Raw genomic sequence first — 22591 nt, forward strand, 5'->3', positions numbered from 1 at the left:
ATGCTACAAATTAAACACAATTTTTAACACATCTGGTTAGTAGGCTGTATTATCAGTTCAATGTTGATAACATTGAAAATATTAGGCTATCTGATTACATTGATAAAATCACCAATGCCCTGGATGTTCTGCCACCCTAGGTGAGACAAGAATAATTACATCTTAGACATCCTTATGAATCTAAGCATGGCACTTTCAAAAGTTACTTTTCCTACCCAGGCAGCTGCTCTACTGATGCAGAAAACTGTAAGCTTCAACTGCTGGCTACTCGTCCGTTGTACAATGGCTTGCGAAAGTATTCACCCCCCTTGAAATTTTTCCTATTTTGTTGCCTTACAACCTGGAATTAAAATAGATTTTTGGGGGGGTTCGTATCATTTGTAGATGCAAAATATTTTTTATTGTGAAGCAAACAAGAAATAAGACAAAAAAACTGAAAACTTGAGCATGCATAACTATTCGCCCCCCCCAAAGTCAATACTTTGTAGAGCCACCTTTAGCAGCAATTACAGCTGTAAGTCTCTTGGGGTTTGTCTCTGTAAGCTTGGCACATCTAGCCACTGGGATTTTTGCCAATTCTTCATGGCAAAACTGCTCCAGCTCCTTCAAGTTGGATGGGTTCCACTGGTGTACAACAATCTTTAAGTCATACCACAGATTCTCAATTGGATTGAGGTCTGGGCTTTGACTAGGGCATTCCAAGACATTTAAATGTTTCCCCTTAAACCATTCGAGTGTTGCTTTAGCAGTATGCTAAGGGGCATTGTCCTGCTGGAAGGTGAACCTCCGTCCCAGTCTCAAATCTCTGGAAGACTGAAACAGGTTTCCCTCAAGAAATTCCCTGTATTTAGCGCCATCCATCATTCCTTCAATTCTGACCAGATTCCCAGTCCCTGCCGATGAAAAACATCCCCACCGCTTCCGCCACCATGTTTCACTTTAGGAATGGGGTTCTTGGGGTGATGAGAGGTGTTTGGTTTGCACCAGAAATAGCGTTGTCCTTGATGGTCAAAAAGCTCAATTTTAGTCTCATCTGACCAGAGTTCCTTCTTCCATATGTTTGGGGAGTCTACAACATGCTTTTTTGGCGAACACCAAACGTGTTTGCTTATTTGTTTCTGTAAGCTACGGCTTTTTTTCTGGCCACTCTTTCATAAAACCCAGCTCTGTGGAGTGTATGGCTTAAAGTGGTCCTATGGACAGATACTCCAATCTCCGCTGTGGATCTTTGCAGCTCCTTCAGGGTTATCTTTGGTCTCTTTGTTGCCTCTCTGATTAATGCCCTCCTTACCTGGTCCGGGAGTTTTGGTGGGCAGCCCTCTCTTGGCAGGTTTGTTGTGGTGCCATATTCTTTCCATTTTTTAATAATGGATTTAATGGTGCTCCGTGGGATGTTCAAAGTTTCAGATATTTTTTATAATCCAACCCTGATCTGTACTTCTCCAGAACTTTGTCCCTGACCTGTTTGGAGAGCTCCTTGGTCTCATAGGCGGAAATCCCAGGGGGGACGGGGGGGACACGACCCCCCCATCCTGGGGAAAATATGATTTGTCCCCCCCAGTCTATCACTGTAAACATAACTATGTAATTTCAATAATATTAATAATACGCAATGAAAGCAGTTGTGCTGATTATAGACACTTAATAGCGCCTTTTTAAGTTTCAAAAGATTGCGACCACCCCGCCCTTTGCCTCACAATGGTTTGATCCACTGCCAGTTCTTTAGCTGGCAAGGTAATAGAGGGTTCTTATCTACTGTCTGAAAGGCACATGTACGTAACTGACGTGAGGTTAATCCAGTCAATCGCGCCATAGCAATGTTTACATTTTTATGTTGGCAGGGTTCACACACTAGCTGAATTTGCAGAGCTAGCGCGCAAACTAAAGCAAACATTAACTAGCAAGCTAGCTAGTACCTATTCCATTAATGTGGCGTCGTCAAAGATGGAATCTTTGCTATCGTCAGTTTATTCCAAGATCAGCATGCAGCTGTAGTGCTTCAAAGTCCCTGTGATAAGGTTAGCGATAAACTGAAGTCCAAACTGAACAGAACTACACTCTCTTATACCATTGTCTTAAATATATTTAATGGTCTCGTTGCAAAAGCTAAATTGTCGCTAGTGAACTTTTTTACATTTATTTTATTTCACCTTTTTTAAAAAAAGATTATAGCAAACACCACAGAAACGGAGTTGGTGCTCGCTAGCTTTACAAATTCAGCTATTGTTGGAAGCCAGCCAATATGAAACAAACTATATTAAAATTAGAAAAGGTTGTAGCATATGTTGTGTAAATGTGTGTGTGTGCAGCTAGACCGGCCAGCCAGCCAGGTAGAAAAATGGCAGAAAAAAGTAAAAAGACGGACATCAGAGTATTTTTCAGTACACCAAAACGCAAAGTAAGAACTCTAGTAGCCTAATATCTCAAAGACGAGTTGATAAAATGTTCATAAGAAAGAAGTGAAATGCTAATGGAATGTTTCACAATGATGTCATTAGGCAGAGCAGGCAACAGATGGCACACAGACAGCAGAGCTGGGGACAGATAGGCAGGGACAGACTGGCAGAGACAGGGAGTCTCAGGTAAGTTTGTTGAGTCTTTGTTTGGCAACATTATGAAAGGTTCTCAATTTTTTTTACTTGTAAAATAGGGACATAATTGGAAAATGCCATGGATACCCCCGCTCTCAACTTAAACTGATGACTAAACTAAGATTTGTTTATGGCAATGGTATTGCTGTTGTGATTAATTGTGTAGTTTTGGGTACCGGTAGTTAGGAGTACGGCAAACACCTTATTTCTTTTCTAGGAGACAGACTGAGTCTGTGAGGGTGGTGAAAGGGAAAGAGCCAGGGAGAGAGACTTCAGAGAACAATGTCACAGCCACGGCAGGACCAGGTGTCACCCTTGTTGCCAGCAGCACCAGTATAGGGGACAGTGGCACAGCATTGTCCAGTTACCTCAGTGATGGCACAAAACCATATCAGCCACACCCACAATTTTTGAACCGCAAACTCTTGCCAACAGAGTGTTGATGTTTCAAGAGGCCCCAAAGCACAGAATGAAATTCTGAACATCATGGCCAATACAATCATTCGAGGCATTGCAGCTGAGATTAGATCTCTTCCGATTGTACAATTTTCATTAATTGTTGATGGTACTCAAGATGTCTCTGGTGCTGAACAGGAGAGTGTCTTTTTGCATTATGTTGACCATGACCTTGTCCCTCACGAGGAGTTTATTGGGCTATACAGGGTGTCGGAGACAACAGGCGAGGGCATTGCGAAAGTGGCAACTGAAGTGTTGTTGAGGCTCAATTTGCCCATGTCTGGCTTACGTGGGCAGAGTTACGATGGTGCCTCAAACATGGCAGGAAAATACACAGGTGCACAGGCAATTGTGAGAAGGCAGCAGCCATTAGCCCTCTATGTCCATTGTGGAGCACACTGTGTAAATCTGATTACACAGGCTGGCTGCTCAGCCTCCCCACTGATCCGGGATTCCCTTTCTTGGGTCCATCAGTTAGGTGTCCTCTATGGCCAGTCAGGAAAGTTTAAGAGCATGTTTGAATCAATTGCCACGTCCAAAGAAACACATCTGCCCACCCGGAAACCCCTATGTCCAACAAGGTGGACTGTGCGGAATACTGCTATTAGAGCTGTGCTAGGGCAGTATGAGCGGGTACTAAGCAGCCTAGAGGAGAGTAGTTTTTAGTACATGACAGTACACGACAGTACACTTACAAATTATTTATTTCATGTTATTTTATTTAAAATTGCATACTTTGTGCGACATACTTGTCCATAGCTGCTGTTTGAAGAGTTGAGACACTGACTGAAGGATATTTTGTTTGATTTATTTGGGTTTTTCATTGAAGTAGTTATTTTGCTTTTAGAACTGTACTTATTTTAAGCTTTTTGTTCTTGTAAAGATATTGTAGTAGACTCAGGCCAGTGGCACATTTAATGACTATATAAATGTATCAGAAAAAGTCAAATTAAAAGGTCAATTCAATACGGAGACTAACTTTGTGATGGTTATCAATGGAGATTATTTTAGATGAGATCACACCATGTTCATTGTATTTATGAAAACTGCACCCATACAGTGTACAGTACCATTGCTACCTACTGGCCTTTCTTGATATTGCTGGTTGTAAGTACGAATACCTGCATACATACTGGACTGGTAAGGAGCACTGCTATAACTATTATTAGTAGTAGTATTATAATGATTTAAACATTTGAACAAGTTGGTTAAACCCTTCAGTTAACTACTGTACCTATCAATTATTCAGTTGTAGGAATTATGGTTCCTCAGCCTACGTTGTAATATGTTAAATGTATATTATGTGTTACAGCACTACTTTTGGTGTCCCCCTCAGGAATTGCTCTTGAGAAAATGTAATGTAATTGTCCCCTCCAAGGTTGATATCAGATTTTCGCCCCTGCTTGGTCTTCATGGTGCCGCTTGCTTGGTGGTGTCCCTTGCTTAGTGGTGTTGCAGACTCTGGGGCCTTTCAGAACAGGTGTATATATACTGAGATAATGTGACAGATCATGTGACACTTAGATTGCACACAGGTGGACTTTATTTAACTAATTATGTGATCTCTGATGGTAATTGGTTGCACCGGATCCTGTTTAGGGGCTTCATAGCAAAGGGGGTGAATACATATGCAAGCACCACTTGTCCGTTTTTTATTTTTTTGAATTGTTTGAAACAATTTATTTTTTCCATTTCACTTCACCAATTTAAACTATTTTGTGTATGTCCATTACATTAAATCCAAATAAAAATCCATTTAAATTACAGGTTGTAATGCAACAAAATAGGACAAACGTCCAGAGGGATGAATACTTTTGCAAGGCACTGTATAACCAAACAACAGTGCTTCCCTAAAAGCTGCCTGGGTTTAAACAAACATCTTCTCTTTTCAGAAAGAGAACAGCTCAATTAATAAAGACAGAATAGCAAAGTCAAATGTATTTTATCTCCTCGATAATCGTGATCTTGTTTGGTGTGGGGGGACAAAATAAATTCATGCACGATGGCGCATCATGGCCCCAGGCGCGCAGCCGGTTTGGGTTCCGTTTAAGGCATCACCGAGTTAAGCTTTGAAAGGTGGTGAGCAACTTGATAAAAGCGATCGGCTCGAACGCACCCATTCAATGTGCTGAGAAGTCTACGGTTTTGAAAAACAAAAATAGAAGGAGCATTTGAAAATTGTGGGAGCCAACGCGGATGTCTAGAGTCTATACTGATTTCGCCTCTTCCTCTCTGATTTCCGAGATTATTACAAATACCTACGAACTGATTTACAGCCAGAATGGCTCTGAAATAGGCTTAATTTCAAATTCTTTGTTCTTTGGATGAAAACCGGAACGTAAGCCTTCAATTATATTAGGTCCGCATGTATGGATTCTGTTGTGACGTTGTTTGTTCACACTCACGACAGATTGTTGATTCGGAGCTACTGTCAAATATAATACAATGTTAACGTGTAGCCTGACATTAGGATTTGAAATAGGTTTCACTTCTGCGAAATATACAGAATTTGATAATTTCCTAACGTTCAAGAGACATTTATATCGGAGAAGAAAATAATTTATCTCTCAGAATGAAAGATTATACTGTATTACGTAATCAATCTTTTGTCATGAAAAGTTGTTTAAACTTTAAAGTATCAATATTGTGGATAGTGTAGGGACTTATTTGTAGCGAAAAAAATTATAATTAAGCATCACAATCAAGAATGTTTTTATTTTTTCTCATGTAAAAAAAGTATTTCTCTGACAGTGAAAGATTATACTGTATTACTTTAAAGTAGGCCAATCAATATTGTGGACAGTGTAGGGACTTATTTGTAGCCTAAAGAAAAAAAATGTAGGCCTGTTTTAATTTTTCTCATGTCAAAACATAATTTTATTAGATTTATTTGACCTTATTTTTGTATATTTCAGGTAAAATTGATTCATGCTTATGTGAAGCAGCTAGTGAAGATGTGTCTCCCTGGTATCTTCATTGTTACCCTGTTGACCCTCTCAATTCCTGCTGTCCATGGTGGGAAAGTCCTGGTGTTTCCTCAAGACGGCAGCCACTGGGTCAACATGAAGGTCATTATTGAAGCGCTGCATTCAAGAGGTCACAGTGTGTCAGTAGTACGGCCATCAGACAGCTGGTACATCAAGGAGACCTCCCCTCACTACAGTTCAATCACAATTGATATTCCAGGTGGAGCTGATGAGGAATTATTTCGCTCATTTGTGTCAAGACTAATACAGATAAAGAGAGAGGGAAACTCTGCTTGGACTCGTTTTAGTTTGGACATGGAGTTGAAGAATGGGTTTTTTGAAATCCACCGCAAAGTGTGTGAGATGATAATCAAAATGTTAGAGAATAAACAGTTGATGCAGTCTATTAGAGAAACCAAGTATGACTTGGTTCTGACAGACCCATTAAGTGGGGGAGGCGTTGTGCTGGCGCACTATTTAAATGTGCCCCTTGTTTTCAATGTTAGATGGACTATAGGCGGTGAGGGTCATTTTGTTATTGCTCCCTCTCTGCTATCTTATGTTCCAATTCCTGCTGCAGAGTTAACAGACAAGATTAGTTTTTTTTGAGCGTGTCCGTAACATCCTTGTTTATGTCATCAGGCAGTATCTGTACAGACAGACAACGAGACCTCATTATTCCGCTTTGGTTAGTCGTTACTTTGGTCCTGAGGTCGACTACTTCTCATTGTTTCAAGCTGCTGATTTATGGCTCATGAGAGTTGACTTTGTTTTTGAGTTCCCTCGTCCCACCATGCCTAATGTTATCTATATGGGAGGGTTCCAATGTAAACCTGCCAAGCCTCTTCCCCAAAACTTGGAGGAGTTTGTTCAGAGTTCTGGGGTGCAGGGCGTCATTATCATGTCTTTGGGGACTTTAATTGGACAACTTCCACATGATATAGCTGATGAGATAGCTGCTGCTTTTGCCCAACTGCCTCAGAAGGTAATCTGGAGGTACAAAGGAGAAAGGCCAGCTACTCTGGGAAACAACACCTTACTAGTTGACTGGATGCCTCAGAATGATCTTTTAGGACACCCTAAGACAAGGCAGTTTGTAGCTCACGGAGGAACAAATGGGATTTTCGAGGCTATCTACCACGGTGTTCCAATAGTAGGCCTTCCTCTGCTGTTCGACCAACCTGACAATCTTTCAAGAATGAAAGTGAAGGGTGTAGCAAAGGTTGTGAATTTCGCAACACTAGATAGAAACATATTCTCCCAGGCCTTACAGGAAGTTCTGAATGAGCCAACCTACAGGACGAACATGCAGAGACTCTCCAGGCTACACAGGGACGTGCCAATAGAGCCCCTGGACACTGCCCTCTTCTGGATTGAGTTTGTCATGAGACACAAAGGTGCAGCTCACCTGCGTACAGAGTCCTACAGAATCCCCTGGTACTCCTCCCAGTCTGTAGATGTAATGGTGTTTTTACTGACTGTTGTGCTTCTTATTCTGCTGATTACTGTTACCTTGATCAGGTGTTTATACTTCAGGATGTGTAGTAGACAAAAAATTCAACATGAATGAAATTATTTGAGAAGGCCATTGTGTATTGGCTTGAATAGACACATTTCTTGGGCCACTATACCTATTTTGCCAATTGGACTTGGACCCCTCTGCGACTCGGAACCCTACTAATCCATCACAACTGGTCTATCAACATCACCGCACGAGGAGGCTAAAACATACTTTCCTCCGTCGCGACGTCCCTCTAAGGCCCTTCTGCTAGCTTGCTAGCCCCGGCCTGATAGCTGTCTGAATCGCCGTGTCTCCAGCCAGCCCAACCACTCACTGGACCCCTATGATCACTCGGCTATGCATGCCTCTCCCTAATATCAATATGCATTGTCCATTACTGTCCTGGTTAGTGATTACTGTCTTATTTCACTGTAGAGCCTCTAGCCCTGCTCAATGTGATATTTTTATTTTTTTATCTGTGTTTCCTGGACCGTCTATCTTCCAGTTAAAGGGGTATCAACCAGACTCCTTTTCCAATGGCTTCCTCAGGCTGTGACCAGGCTTTAGACATAGTTTCAGGCTTTTATTTTGAAAAATGAGCGACATTTTTCAAAAGTAGTCAGGTGTCCTCTGAATAGTTCCTGCGCGCCAGAGAGGAGCTCCCCATTTTCCTTTTCTCTCTTAATGAATAGGTTATGGTCCGGTTGAAATATTATCGATTATGTTTGTTAAAAACAACCTGAGGATTGATTATAAAAAACATTTGACATGTTTCTACGACCATTACGGATACTTTCTGGAATTTGTCGCTTTGGTTTTCTGAACATAATGTGCAACCCAAATGTTTTTTTTTTGTGATAAAAGTAATATTTATCGAACAAAAATAAATTTGGTGTGTAACTGGGAGTCTCGTGAGTGCAAACATCCGAAGATTATCAAAGGTAAGCGATTCATTTTATTGCTTTTCTGACTTTCGTGACCAAGCTAACCAAGCTAATATAAGGCTAACTGTTCTAGCATTGATTGCTACACTCACAAAAGCTTGGATTTCTTTCGCTGTAAAGTATATTTTCAAAATCTGACATGATAGATGGATTAACAACAAGCTAAGCTGTGTTTTGGTATATTTCACTTGTGATTGCATGATTATAAATATTTTTTGTAATATTTTTTAATCTGATACGTTTGGGAATTTTCATCTTCCTTTCAGGACCGGAACGAGGCTGTAGTTTTCTCAACATAATGCGCAACCCAAATGGCGTTTTTTTTGTTATAAAAGTAATATTTATCGAACAAAAATAACATTTATTGTGTAACTGGGAGTCTTGTGAGTGCAAACATCCAAAGATTATCAAAGGTAAGCGATTAATTTTATTGCTTTTCTGACTTTCGTGACCATGCTAATTTGGGGCTAGCTGTTGTAGCATTGATTGATACACTCACAAAAGCTTAAATTTCTTTCGCTGTAAAGCATATTTTCTAAATCTGACACGATAGGTGGATTAACAACAAGCTAAACTGTGTTTTGGTATATTTCACTTGTGATTGCATGATTATAAATATTTTTAGTAATATTTATGCATTTGGCGCCCTGCAATTTTAGCGGTTGTTTAGGAAAGTGATCCCGTAAAAGGGATCCGTAGCGCAGAGAAGTTAAACGTCTCTAGAGACAATATCTCTCCCATCATTACTCGATGCCTAGGTTTACCTCCAATGTACTCACATCCTACCATACCTTTGTCTGTACATTATGCCTTGAATCTATTCTATTGCACCCAGAAACCTGCTCCTTTTACTCTCTGTTCCGAACGTATTAGACGACCAGTTCTTATAGCCTTTAGCTGTACGCTTATCCTACTCCTCCTCTGTTCCTCTGGTGATGAAGAGGTCAATCCAGGCCCTGCAGTGCCTAGCTCCACTCCTATTCCCCAGGTGCTCTCATTTGTTGACTTCTGTAACCGTAAAAGCCTTGGTTTCATGCATGTTAACATTAGAAGCCTCCTCCTTAAGTTTGTTTTATTCACTGTTTTAACACACTCTGCCAACCCGGATGTCCTAGCCGTGTCTGAATCCTGGCTTAGGAAGACCACCAAAAACCCTGAAATTTCTATCCCTAACTATAACATTTTCCGACAAGATAGAACTGCCAAAGGGGGCGGTGTTGCAATCTACTGCAGAGATAGCCTGCAGAGTTCTGTCTTACTATCCAGGTCTGTACCAAAACAATTCGAGCTTCTATTTTTAAAAATCGACCTTTCCAGAAACAAGTCTCTCACCGTTGCCGCTTGCTATAGACCACCCTCTGTCCCCAGCTGTGCCCTGGACACCATATGTGAATTGATTGCCCCCCATCTATCTTCAGAGTTTGTGCTGCTAGGTGACCTAAACTGGGACATACTTAACACCCCGGCCATCCTATAATCTAAGCTTGATGCCCTCAATCTCACACAAATTATCAATGAACCCACCAGGTACAACCCCAAATTCGTTAACACGGGCACCCTCATAGATATCATCCAAACCAACTTGCCTTCCAAATACATCTCTGCTGTTTTCAACCAAGAAAACGACCACCCCTCATCACTGTCAAACGCTCCCTAAAACACTTCAGCGAGCAGGCCTTTCTAATCGACCTGGCCCGGGTATCCTGGAAGGATATTGACCTCATCCCGTCAGTAGAGGATGTTATTCTTTAAAAGTGCCTTACTCACCATCTTAAATAAGCATGCCCCACTCAAAAAATGTAGAACCAGGAACAGATATAGCCCTTAGTTCTCTCCAGACCTGACTGCCCATGACCAGCACAAAAACATCCTGTGGCGTTCTGCATTAGCATCGAATAGCCCCCGTGATATGCAACTTTCCAGGGAAGTTAGGAACCAATATACATACACAGGCAGTTAGGAAAGCTAAGGCTAGCTTTTTCAAGCAGAAATTTGCATCCTGTAGCACAAACTCAAAAAAGTTCTGGGACACTGTAAAGTCCATGGAGAATAAGAGCACCTCTTCCCAGCTGCCCATTGCACTGAGGCTAGGAAACACTGTCACCACCGATAAATCCACTATAATTGAGAATTTCAATATGCATTTTTCTACGGCTGGCCATGCTTTCCACCTGGCTATCCCTACCCCGGTCAACCCCGGTCAACAGCCCTGCACTCCCCACAGCAACTCGCCCAAGCCTCCCCCATTTCTCCTTCACCCAAATTCAGATAGCTGATGTTCTGAAAGAGCTGCAAAATCTGGACCCCTACAAATCAGCCGGGCTAGACAATCTGGACCCTCTCTTTATAAAAATTATCTGCCGAAATTGTTGCAACCCCTATTACTAGCCTGTTCAACCTCTCTTTCTTTCTTTCGTATCATCTGAGATTCCCAAAGATTGGAAAGCTGTCACGCTCATCCCCCTCTTCAAAGGGGCAGACACTCTAGAACCAAACTGCTACAGACCTATATCTATCCTACCCTGCCTTTCTAAGGTCTTCGAAAGCCAAGTTAACAAACAGATTACCGACCATTTCGAATCCCACTGTACCTTCTCCGCTATGCAATCTGGTTTCAGGTCATGGGTGCACCTCAGCCACGCTCAAGGTCCTAAACGATATCATAATCGCCATCGATAAGAGACATTAATGTGCAGCCGTATTCATCGACCTGGCCAAGGCTTTCGACTCTGTCAATCACCACATTCTTATCGGCAGACTCGACAGCCTTCGTTTCTCAAATGATTGCCTCGCCTGGGTCACCAACTACTTCTCTGATAGTTCAGTATGTCAAATCGGAGGCCCTGTTGTCCGGACCTCTGGCAGTCTCTATGGGGGTGCCACAGGGTTCAATTCTCGGGCCGACTCTCTTCTCTGTATACATCAATGATGTCACTCTTGCTGCTGGTGATTCTCTGATCCACCTCTACGCAGACGACACCATTCTGTATACCTCTGGCCCTTCTTTGTACACTGTGTTAACTAACCTCCAGACGAGCTTCAATGCCATTACAACTCTCCTTCCGTGGCCTCCAACTGCTCTTAAATGCAAGCTCTTCAACCGATCGCTGCCCGCACCTGCCTGCCCGTCCAGCATCACTACTCTGGACGGTTCTGACTTAGAATATGTGGACAACTACAAATACCTAGGTGTCTGGTTAGACTGTAAACTCTCCTTCCAGACACACATTAAGCATCTCCAATCCAAAATTAAATCTAGAATCGGCTTCCTATTTCGAAACAAAGCATCCTTCACTCATGCTGCCAAACATACCCTCGTAAAACTGACCATCCTACCGATCCTCGACTTCGGCGATGTCATTTACAAAATAGCCTCCAACACTCTACTCAACAAATTGGATGCAGTCTATCACAGTGCCATCCGTTTTGTCACCAAAGCCCCATATACTGCGACCTGTACACTCTCGTTGGCTGGCCCTCGCTTCATACTCATCGCCAAATCCACTGGCTCCAGGTCATCTACAAGTCTCTGCTAGGTAAAGCCCCGGCGTATCTCAGCTCACTGGTCACCATAGCAGCACCCACCCGTAGCACACGCTCCAGCAGGTATATCTCACTGGTCACCCCCAAAGCCAATTCTTCCTTTGGCCGCCTTTCCTTCCAGTTCTCTGCTGCCAATGACTGGAACGAACTGCAAAAATCACTGAAGCTGGAGATTCATATCTTCCTCACTAGCTTTAAGCACCAGCTGTCAGAGCAGCTCACAGATCACTGCACCTGTACATAGACCATCTGTAAATAGCCCATCCAACTACCTCATCCCCATACTGTATTTTTTTATCTTGCTCCTTTTCACCCCAGTATCTCTACTTGCACATTCATCTTCTGCACATCTACCATTCCAGTGTTTCATTGCTATATTGTAATTACTTCGCCACCGTGGCCTATTTATTGCCTTACCTCCCTTATCCTACCTCATTTGCACACACTGTATATAGACTTTTTCTTCTGTATTATTGACTGTATGTTTGTTTATTCCATGTGTAACTCTGTGTTGTTGTATGTGTCGAATTGCTTTGCTTTATCTTGGCCAGGTCGCAGTTGTAAATGAGAACTTGTTCTCAACTAGCCTACCTGGTTAAATAAAGGTGAAATAAAATAATATTTAATTGAGAAAGCAAAAATGTAAATACATTATTTACTGGCAAGAGAGATTGATACCACTTATTAGCGTAATGGAACGTTGCCTACTTGACAGTGATGAATAATAGCGTTGTTTAAATACATCTGCAGCCAAAAACATTTCATATCTATTATATTTGATCATATAAATTATGGCATAACTTCTGTTTTGATAGTCAAGCAAAAGTCATAATATTGTATTCTGCATGTGTTACAGTACTGTACAAAAGCCTGAGCTTTTTTCATTAAATAAATAATTTATTTAATAACAACTGCATTGTACAAACAGACCAGTTGTTACATTTTAATTTGTCCCTGGTTAAACCTAATATCCAGTATTACACATGAGACGACACATAACATGACTCCTTTTCAACAGTGCTACATGTACATATTCTGCTTAGTATGAGAGATATCCCTTTTCTCTGAACAATGTCAACTACTGTATGTAGTTTAGCTGGGCCTGGGTTTAGGCCTGGAAGTCAGTGGTCTGGGAGTGATGGGATGCGCCTCACAACAGAATGAGAAGGCCAGTCCAGCCAGGGTAAAGACCAGTCCTTTAGTATATACCTGCAGATGGCCAGAATGGGAAAACATAGGAAGTGAAGTGCAGCGTAGCCCAGCCAGCTGCAATATGGCTGTCAGATACAGTACCAGACACCATTTTGGATACACCTACTCATTCAAGGGTTTTTCTTTATTTTATTTTTTACTATTTTCTACATTGTAGAATAATAACGAAGACATCAAAACTATGAAATAACACATATGGAATCATGTAGTAACCAAAAAGTGTTAAACAAATCCAAATATATTTTAGATTCTTCAAAGTAGCCACCCTTTGCCTTGATGACAGCTTTGCACACTCTTGGCATTCTCTCAACCAGCTTCACCTGGAATGCTTTTCCAACAGTCTTTAATAAGGAGTTCCCACATATGCTAAGCACTTGTTGGCTGCTTTTCCTTCACTCTGCAGTCTAACTCATCCCAAACCATCTCAATTGGGTTGAGGTCGGGTGATTGTGGAGGCCAGGTCATCTGATGCAGCACTCCATCACGCTCCTTCTTGGTCAAATAGCCCTTACACAGCCTGGAGGTGTGTTGGGTCATTGTCCTGTTGAAAAACAAATTATAGTCCCACTAAGCGCAAACCAGATGGGATGGTGTATCGCTGCAGAATGCTGTGATAGCCATGCTGGTTAATTGTGCCTTGAATTCTAAATAAATCACAGACAGTGTCACAAGCAAAGCACCCCCACACCATCACACCTCTTCCTCCATGCCTTACGGTGGGAACCACACATGCGGAGATCATCCGTTCACTCACTCTGCATCTCACAAAGAAATGGCGGTTGGAACCAAAAATCTCAAATTTGGACCAAAGGACAAAGGACAAAGGACCAAAGGACAGATTTCCAGCAGTCAGTCTCCTCTGAACAGTTGATGTTGAGATGTGTCTGTTACTTGAACTCTGTGAAGCATTTATTTGGGCTGCAATTTCTGAGGCTGGTAACTCTAATGAACTTATCCTCTGCAGCAGAGGTAACTCTGGGTCTTCCTTTCATGTGGCGGTCCTCATGAGAGCCAGTTTCATCATAGCACTTGATGGTTTTTGCGACTGCACTTGAAGAAACTTTCAAAGTTCTTGAAATTTTCCGGATTGACTGACCTTCATCTCTTAAAGTAATGATGGACTGTCGTTTCTCTTTGCCTTTTGAGCTGTTCTTGCCATAATAGGGCTATCTTCTGTATACCACCCTTACCTTGTCAAAACACAACTGATTGGCTCAAATGCATTAAGAAGGAAAGAAATTCCACAAATGAACTTTAAACAAGGCACACCTGTTAATTGAAATGCATTCCAGGTGACTACCTCATGAAACTGGTTGAAATAATGCCAAGCGTGTGCAAAGCTGTCATCAAGGAAAACGGTGGCTACTTATATTTTGAATATATTTTGATTTGTTTAACACTTTTTTGGTTACTACATGATTCCATATGTGTTATTTCATAATTTTGATATCTTCACTATTATTTTACAATGTAGAAAATAGTAAAAATTAAGAAAAACCCTTGAATGAGTAGGTGTGTCCAAACTTTTGACTGGTACTGTACATTCTATTTGACCTAGAACTGAGTTTGAAATTAGTCAAAATATGTCTTATGTAGAAAATATACATGAGGTACTGACATCATGAGGCAACACATTAGAACTGGCTCAACCAGTTAGTATAAAATTGTCTGCATGACTGTATAAACGTATATTTCATTGAAGGCAGGTCCATGACATGAGAGTGTGTAAGTGGATCCACACTGTTGCTGGGCCAAATGTGGTTGATGATAATGAAAGAAAAGGCTGCACATGGTATACACGTATGTTGCTCTCATGTACATTCCATGGGTGCAGCATGCAACCATGTGTGGGCTTTTCTGTCATTAGTTTCATGAAATGCAGAAACTCTCTGAATGATGGGGTCATTGAAAATGCAAAAGGTAAATCCCAAAAATGGTAAAAGAAATCCCCTCCAAAATCCTTATTTACAAATAGAAAGAGTACTTTCAAACGAAGCTCTCAATTCAGGTAATTTACAAAGTCTCTACACAAGGCATGGGTTATGGCAAGGGCCTCAGAGCCATCAGCGGGCAGGCCAGCCAGGTGGGGGGGGGGGGGGGGGAGAGCCTGTCCTCTCACGTCGTTCTGGATCTCATAGAGCTCATCCTGAGCACGGTGAGCTCCGCTACGTCTGCATCCTGCACCTCAGACTCCTGCTGGCAGCTCTCTCTGATCACATACACTATGAGTCCCACACAGATGATTATGAGAAGAAATATACCTAGAACCTGATATACCAGGGGGCAGAAATAAAGATTGAATAAGGTGAAAAACATCCTAAATGAGACTGCAATGCATAGACTAGACATCTATGTCATTGATAACACACAACTCCATCACCCCACATAAGTAGAGCGCTTTGTAACAGGTAAGAGCTGTGTAGTAACAGGAGGAATGTTTCCGAGTACGAGTGCTGACTTAGGATCAGTTTAGCCTTTTAGATCTTAATGAATAAGATTACATGGACGGGGGGGGACCTGATTCTAGATCAGCACTCCCTCTCTGAATCGCTTGATACATATGGCCCCTAGCTCCTCATTCCACCTCATATAATGAAACATATGCATGTAACAATGTAGTGATATGCATGAAATGAAACTCACCTGAGACACAACAAATAGCTGCTGTGAGCGGAGCATTAGTTCTTGCGGTGTGACATCTCCCTGACTAGTTGGCTCACACCATTTCTGCGGTGCTGCTTTATCAACTATGACAAATCTGCCCTTCCAGTCTGTCATTGCACAAGCAAAGTACTGGCCATCGAGGAACAACAAGATCAGCCACACGATTGCAGGAACAAAACTGGAAAAAGACAAAGTCTTCCGGCACCACGTATCGCACCTGCATCCTTGAATGATCAGCATCAACGTGAAGGACATGACAGCAGGAATGATGAAGAAGGCAGATGAAAACACTCCGTTCCATTTAGGATTGCAAGGACACTCAAACTCCAGCTCCACCAGCTTCTCTAGTCCCATGAGGATAAATCCAAAAGCCACATTTGAGACCAGAGGACTGTTGCTAAGTTCATTTTTCAGTCTGGTAAGCCATTGTTGTCTACTATCCATACTAAATAGACCAAGAAATGAGAGTAGTAGAGGTAAAAAGCCCAACAGAGGGTGTACCGTTGTGAATACATTGGCAACAGTTAAGTGATGCGTGATTAACAGTTCTAGGGGTAAGTTTTTCCCTCGGGCAAAATGCCACACTTCTTCTCTCATTGGTTTTGAACAAAGGAGGGTGTGTCATCGGCTCTGACCTTTCCCTAGCTGATTGGCTGGTGGGGGGTTTCAGATGGGGTTACATTTTAAACGTACTCTTCCACAGATAAACTAGAGGGAGGAGAGTAAAGTGGAGGGAAGTCCAGTTTGTTCTGCCATTGGGTGAGAAGACCAGCCATTTACAATACTTCCTCTAGCACACAAATACTCACAGTGCAATGGCCAGTGGATACTGTAGTGCGGCAGCAGTTGGCAGCAACTTTGGAATCAATTTCTCAGATACATTTGGCCACAGAATCCGATTGTGGACAGTACTACTTAAAAAGTGTCCCTCAAATAGATATTACATGTGTACTGTATACACACTGACTGAATGGGTTGCCATAGTCTGGCCTTTCATTTATCATAGTGCGTTTTCCACTTGTTTACAAAAAATCATTAATATATACCCATTAAGTATATTGATTTCCCCACTGCTAATGTTCACACAACACAATATACCCAGTATGATTCAGCTGAATTCTGGCTTCTATAATGAACCACCAGATGTCACCCATGTAACACCACTGCACAGCTCTAGAATACAGGGATTACAGGGAGGCCATGTTAGTTAGGGTCTGTCTGATTGATACACAGTCCAGTCCAGTACAGTAACCTGGATTCACTGTATCCTGGGTTATGTCTTCTGGTGAAATTAGCTGCTATGTTTGGTTCATGGCAGAATTGTTACCACCCAGTGACCTGTTTCAGTATTATGATGGGGCATGGCATTTGGGAAGATTAAACCACAGCCTATAATTACTTACCCTCGGGCAGGTGGCACATTGATGATTTACCTGAATTCCTTGCAATTATCCGTGTCTCTATAATTGTCATTGGTCAAGAGGTCTACTTAGAGATAAACCACCTAAAGTGGCCCCTTTATTTCTCTCGGTGTGCGTGTGTGTGTTTGCGCGCTCGCGTTGGTGGTTGCTCGCGTTTGTGGACGTACGTCTTGCGATCAAGCTTTCCTGCGCAACATTTCGATGCTAAGATTCCATATGTCGATAGACTGTCTGTCAATAAAAACGATTGACTCAATAAATGTGCAAAGGAAATCAAATTGATATAGGCAATAATTGGCGCATGTTCAGAATGACTGTTTGTAAAATGTACACTTTTATTTTGGGCTCTAAAGCGCCTCGTTTCTATGATCGCCAATGCGCATCGGTCTGCGCATCTCTGATCCTTCGGAACTACAACCGTGGACGCTCGCACTGACATCGAAAGACCTCCTCCGCAATCCGATGAAGGAGGCTCCGTTTATGGCCCTACTACATCGGCATCCCTGACGGAGCTATCGGCCTGTCCCGGACCATTCCTTGCTGCCTTCATTTCGTTATTTTTCCGGAGGACTTTATCTTTATAGCCTTCGTAGATCATTCTAAAGAACTCCGCATCCACTCTGCTATGCACCTTTAGACCAGATCTATAATTCCCGCGATCAATATCTTATCTCCCACAATCGCCTTATCTAGTCCCTGCCTGGTCCTCTCATCGAAACCCAAGAATGCAGCCCAATGCAGTAATGTTGGCTGTGGTCCTTTTTGGAAACTTGATGCTGCATTACGTCTCGGCTCAAAACGGTAAGAATGAAGATGTGACCATGCCCGGGATTGTACACAATCGCAGTCAGACACAGTGTCTTGCTAATTGTTCCAATGAGGAGCCTACTGTGACTCGAGAACATGTATTTTATTACGATTTGAGGAAGGGGCGTCTGTCATTTGATATAATGTCAAATATGAGGGCCATGGGCGCATTCACGCATAGCAATAAAGTGTTTATTTAGAACACATTTGTTTACATAACTCTGTTCACAGTATTTAGGGTGCTCATATTTTTTACGACCATTTCCCTACGCACACTATTCTCATTTTTATAGTGTAAGGAAATGGATTGAAACTAGATAAATATGCTATTGAAAACCAGAGCATAAATATGTTACTGTAAACCAGAGCATCGTTGTGATTGCTTGGTGTTTCCTAATATCAGCTGTATTAGATATTTCGTTCTGTTTGGAGTTAGTATTATATTATTATTATTTGATGGATACATTGGAAATCCTTAGTCTCCACGAAGTCAGCTGGGTTTTAATGATTTGTCTTCATTGATAAATAGATTACTGAATGCACAGATTGTTGACACTCTTTGATTGTAGCATATTTTAGTGTTTGGGATGTAAGTATTGTTATGCTGTGAAGAAGAGCAGCGTAAATGCATTCCTAGCATAATGGAGTGGACTGTTGAAGAACCTGCCAAACAGTCTGCACGATTCAGGACTGTTAAGCCCATAGTCTCTCTCTGGCTAAAACACAACAAACAAATCATCGGGCTTTCATATTAAAGAGGTCAACGTTGCACTTGATGTGTGTGTGTGTGTGTGCCTGTGTGTGTGTGTGTGTCATTTCTACATCTCATGTGAATTAATAGGCAGCCATTGTCATTGATATCATTTTTAGTGACAGTGTTGATATTTGGAAAGGGCATTACTTGTTTTCTGCCCTCAAAATACAATCTGCCTTATTGTAAACAGCATCTTTGGTTTCCTGGAAATATTTAGACCCATTAGTTTCTCTCTGTGTGTCAGTGGAGTTGAGATTATATTACATAATTGAGGCTTCTGAATCCCACTGTGGGCTCAAAGCAGAGTGTTGATAACCTCAAAACATATACACAACTTCCAACAAAACACATTTGGAGTATCTGTGTGTAGCCTACATGTTTGAAGGTTATAATATCTTGTTCCACAATATGATGGATAACCTTTCAAATGATTATCACCAATTTGTTTCCACATTTTGTTGAATTCAACTCTCCATGGGCCATCCAAGTTTATTTCTTTCAGTCTTTGATGAACACACAGTCACAAGGGGCAGGATTGAGGGAAGCATAATTTGCTTGACATGAAGGATGTCTGAGCCTCCTCATCATTGCGTGCTAAGGGTTGCCTTCCCTGACATGCCCCTGATGGATGGCCAATCCCAGTGAACCACTTCTGCCACCCAGAGGGGGCACACCAATCAGAGGCAGCCTCTATACAAAACACAGGCTAATGCATGTTCTCAGAGCTGAGCTACTACTAGCTATAGGTATATTTTATGACAATAATTGTTTCAATGACGAAACTTGCAATTTTGGATCGTGTTATAGGCCTATAGAAAGCTAATAAAAATGCACTAGTCTATTACTGCTAGCACTGACTTTGCTGATAACTACTTTGTTGAGGGAAAATCTACTTGCTACGATTGTGATATGTTGTTGTTTCACCTAACTATTTTAAGATGAATGCACAAATGTAAGTCGCTCCGGATAAGAGCATCTGCTAAAGGACTGTTAGCACTGAGAACACAGAAAGATTGTAATATGAAGTTGTACAGCAATAGGCGGCAGGTAACCTAGTGGTTAGAGCGTTGGACTTATAACACAAAGGTTGTAAGATCGAATCCCCAAGCTGACAAGGTAAAAATCTGTCGTTCTGCCCCTGAACAAGGCAGTTAACCCACTGTTCCTAGGCCGTCATTGAAAATACGAATTTGTTCTTAACTGACTTGCCTAGTAAAATAAATAAAATAGTTACTCAAAGCAGAATAGAGAAATCCATCATTGGCTCTACTATTCTCACTACCAGGGTTGGTGTCAATTCCATTTAAATTTAGGAAGTAAACTGAAATTCCAAATCTTATTTCAATACTATTTTATGCTTCTCTATGAGAAAAACATTTGAATTTCAGTTTGAATCTTGAATTGACTTTGTTGAAATGGAATTGACACCAACCCTGCTTACTACTAGTGTACAATGAGTGTACCAAACATTAGGAATACCTTCCTAATATTGAGTTGCACCGCCTTTTGCCCTCAGAACAGCCTCAATTCGTTGGGGTATGGACTCTATAAGGTTCTACATTTTTCCACAGGGATGCTGGCCCATGTTGACACCAATGCTTCCCACAGTTGTGTCAAGTTGGCTGGATGTCCTTTGGGTGGTGGACCATTCTTGATACACACGGGAAATTATTGAGCGTGAAAATCCCAGTAGCATTGCAGTTATTGGACACTCAAACCGGTGCACCTGGAACCTAATACCATACCCCGTTCAAAGGCACTTAAATATGTTGTCTTGCCCATTCATCCTCTGAATGGCACACAGACAATCCATGTCTCAAATGTCTCAAAGCTTAAAAATCCTTCTTTAATCTGTCTCCTCCCCTTCATCTACACTGATTGAAGTGGATATAACAAGTGACATCAATAAGGGATCATAGCTTTCACCTGGATTCACCTGGTCAGTCTGTCATGGAAAGAGCAGGTGTTCCTAATGTTTTGTACACTCAGTGTAGATTCATTAATTGATCTGGTGGATGAATTATGTGTCTATGAGGACACATTTTGATGGTCCCCATCCACAAAGTCAGATCTACACCCTCTATTGTTTGGTAAAGCCCAAGTGAAGGCATTCCAGTATTTGCCCAGTGTTAGTGCCCACTCCCTGGGTCCCATAGCGACACACAGGGCTCCCTCCACCATGGGCTCTGCTGAGACTCCCGGGAGCTGTGGGAGACAGACTGGTGCTACCTTGTCACTCTGTGTTGTTTTCTCGAGCATCACTGTAACTGGTGAAGACTGATACAACTCCTTTCTTTATTAGCCTACTGATGTATTACAGTTTATTAAAGTGATGTCGGGCTTTAGACACTAGTGAGATACAGTTCTGTAGCTAGATACTGTAACACATTAATGAGGCTGTTATATAAATACAGTAATCATATTTTAATGGATGGTATACTGATGCTATTTGGTCGCACAAATATGGGTATACCCTCCAAACAAATGAATTCATATTTCACAGTCTGGATTTAGTGTGAGTGATGTAACGTGGCAGGCTTCACTATGTCACGTTTGATTTCCTCAGCAATATTTCAGATTCGGGGCAATGGCTTGTAAAGAAGTGTAATTATAAGGGCAGGGGATTTAATCACAGTACAGTATGTGTGAAGCAGTGGAGGGAGCTGAGCTGAGGCCATTATACCTCTATATGCTTGGGGAGTCTGAGCAACCATAGATGGCTGAGATTCAGCAACAGATATCTGGAGGACTGCAAATAGCATTGGTCCATTCTGCTGCCAGTCGCTATTTATAGAGCGGAGACACAGCACCCTGAGCACAGAGAACTGTGGCTTTAACGTCCTTTTGCGAAAGTGAGTCCATTAACTCTTAATGGATAGCAGCATCCCTGTGCACAGCTGCTTGGCTCTGTGAAGACTCACTAGATGCATGTGAACTATTTAAGCTCTTAAAGGGCCTCGTTCTTTTATGCATGAGGAATATGAAGAGGGGTTCTCTCCTGTCTCTAACCTGAAGATGCTGCTTATGGCAATGCACCATGGATAATCTCCCCCTATGAACAATTGAACAGCCACAACAGCCGTAATCATGTTCAGGACATTTGTGTGTATAATATCTTATTTTTTGAGTTGACATAGACTACAGACCACAATGTAAATTCCTTTGATGTGAGTTACCAATAGAAACATAAACCAACTCAAGCATCAACTCAATGCTGCTCTAAATGCATCTGTTATTTTTCTATAAGATAGAGCTACGACCTCTCATCATTTCTTCATGTAGTACAGTATTAGTAGGTTTGTGTGGCTCAAAGCCACAGACAGATAGTTTATCGACACAGTCCCAGTTTCTATCACGAAACACGTTTCATGATCAAATCCCCTGAATCAGGGCCAGGCAACATTATAAAAATAAATCTAAAATGGCATCTCTCTTACAATTAATAAGGGATTCAATTAACGTAACTGCAAGGTACAGAGTAGCTTGGTAATTGTGAGGTCATTAATTGTAAGTCCATGCTGTATCACTGCCCATGTTCTGCGTAGCAGAGGACACATCTGTGAGACCGGAAAATGTGCTGTGGGACGTAAGCCAGTTCTTCCACTGAGTCACACTAGCCCACTGTGAAACATGATACATACTGCACCGATGGCAACAGCATCAGGCACCCCACAGCCTCCAACACAGTACACACAGTACACACCAGACACACTGTAGCTACTGATGATGATA

The 22591-nt window shown here is 41.8% G+C and overlaps 1 protein-coding gene and 1 pseudogene across 1 annotated transcript in view; both read left to right on the forward strand.

Annotated features, from left to right (window-relative positions):
• The first annotated feature begins 5892 nt into the window (after nt 1-5892).
• LOC139563068 (UDP-glucuronosyltransferase 2C1 pseudogene) lies at nt 5893-7901 on the forward strand (annotated as a pseudogene).
• A 9521-nt stretch (nt 7902-17422) lies between these two features.
• The window catches only part of LOC139563350 (neuroplastin-like), a 44978-nt gene continuing 39809 nt past the window's right edge, over nt 17423-22591 (forward strand). Inside the window, exon 1 of the mRNA XM_071382001.1 lies at nt 17423-18099. Coding sequence (XP_071238102.1) covers nt 18024-18099 — 76 coding nt within the window. The 5' untranslated portion in view covers nt 17423-18023. The remainder of the gene's footprint in view (nt 18100-22591) is intronic.

The sequence above is a fragment of the Salvelinus alpinus genome, chromosome 33, assembly GCF_045679555.1.
Source record: "Salvelinus alpinus chromosome 33, SLU_Salpinus.1, whole genome shotgun sequence".
Lineage (NCBI taxonomy): Eukaryota > Metazoa > Chordata > Actinopteri > Salmoniformes > Salmonidae > Salvelinus > Salvelinus alpinus.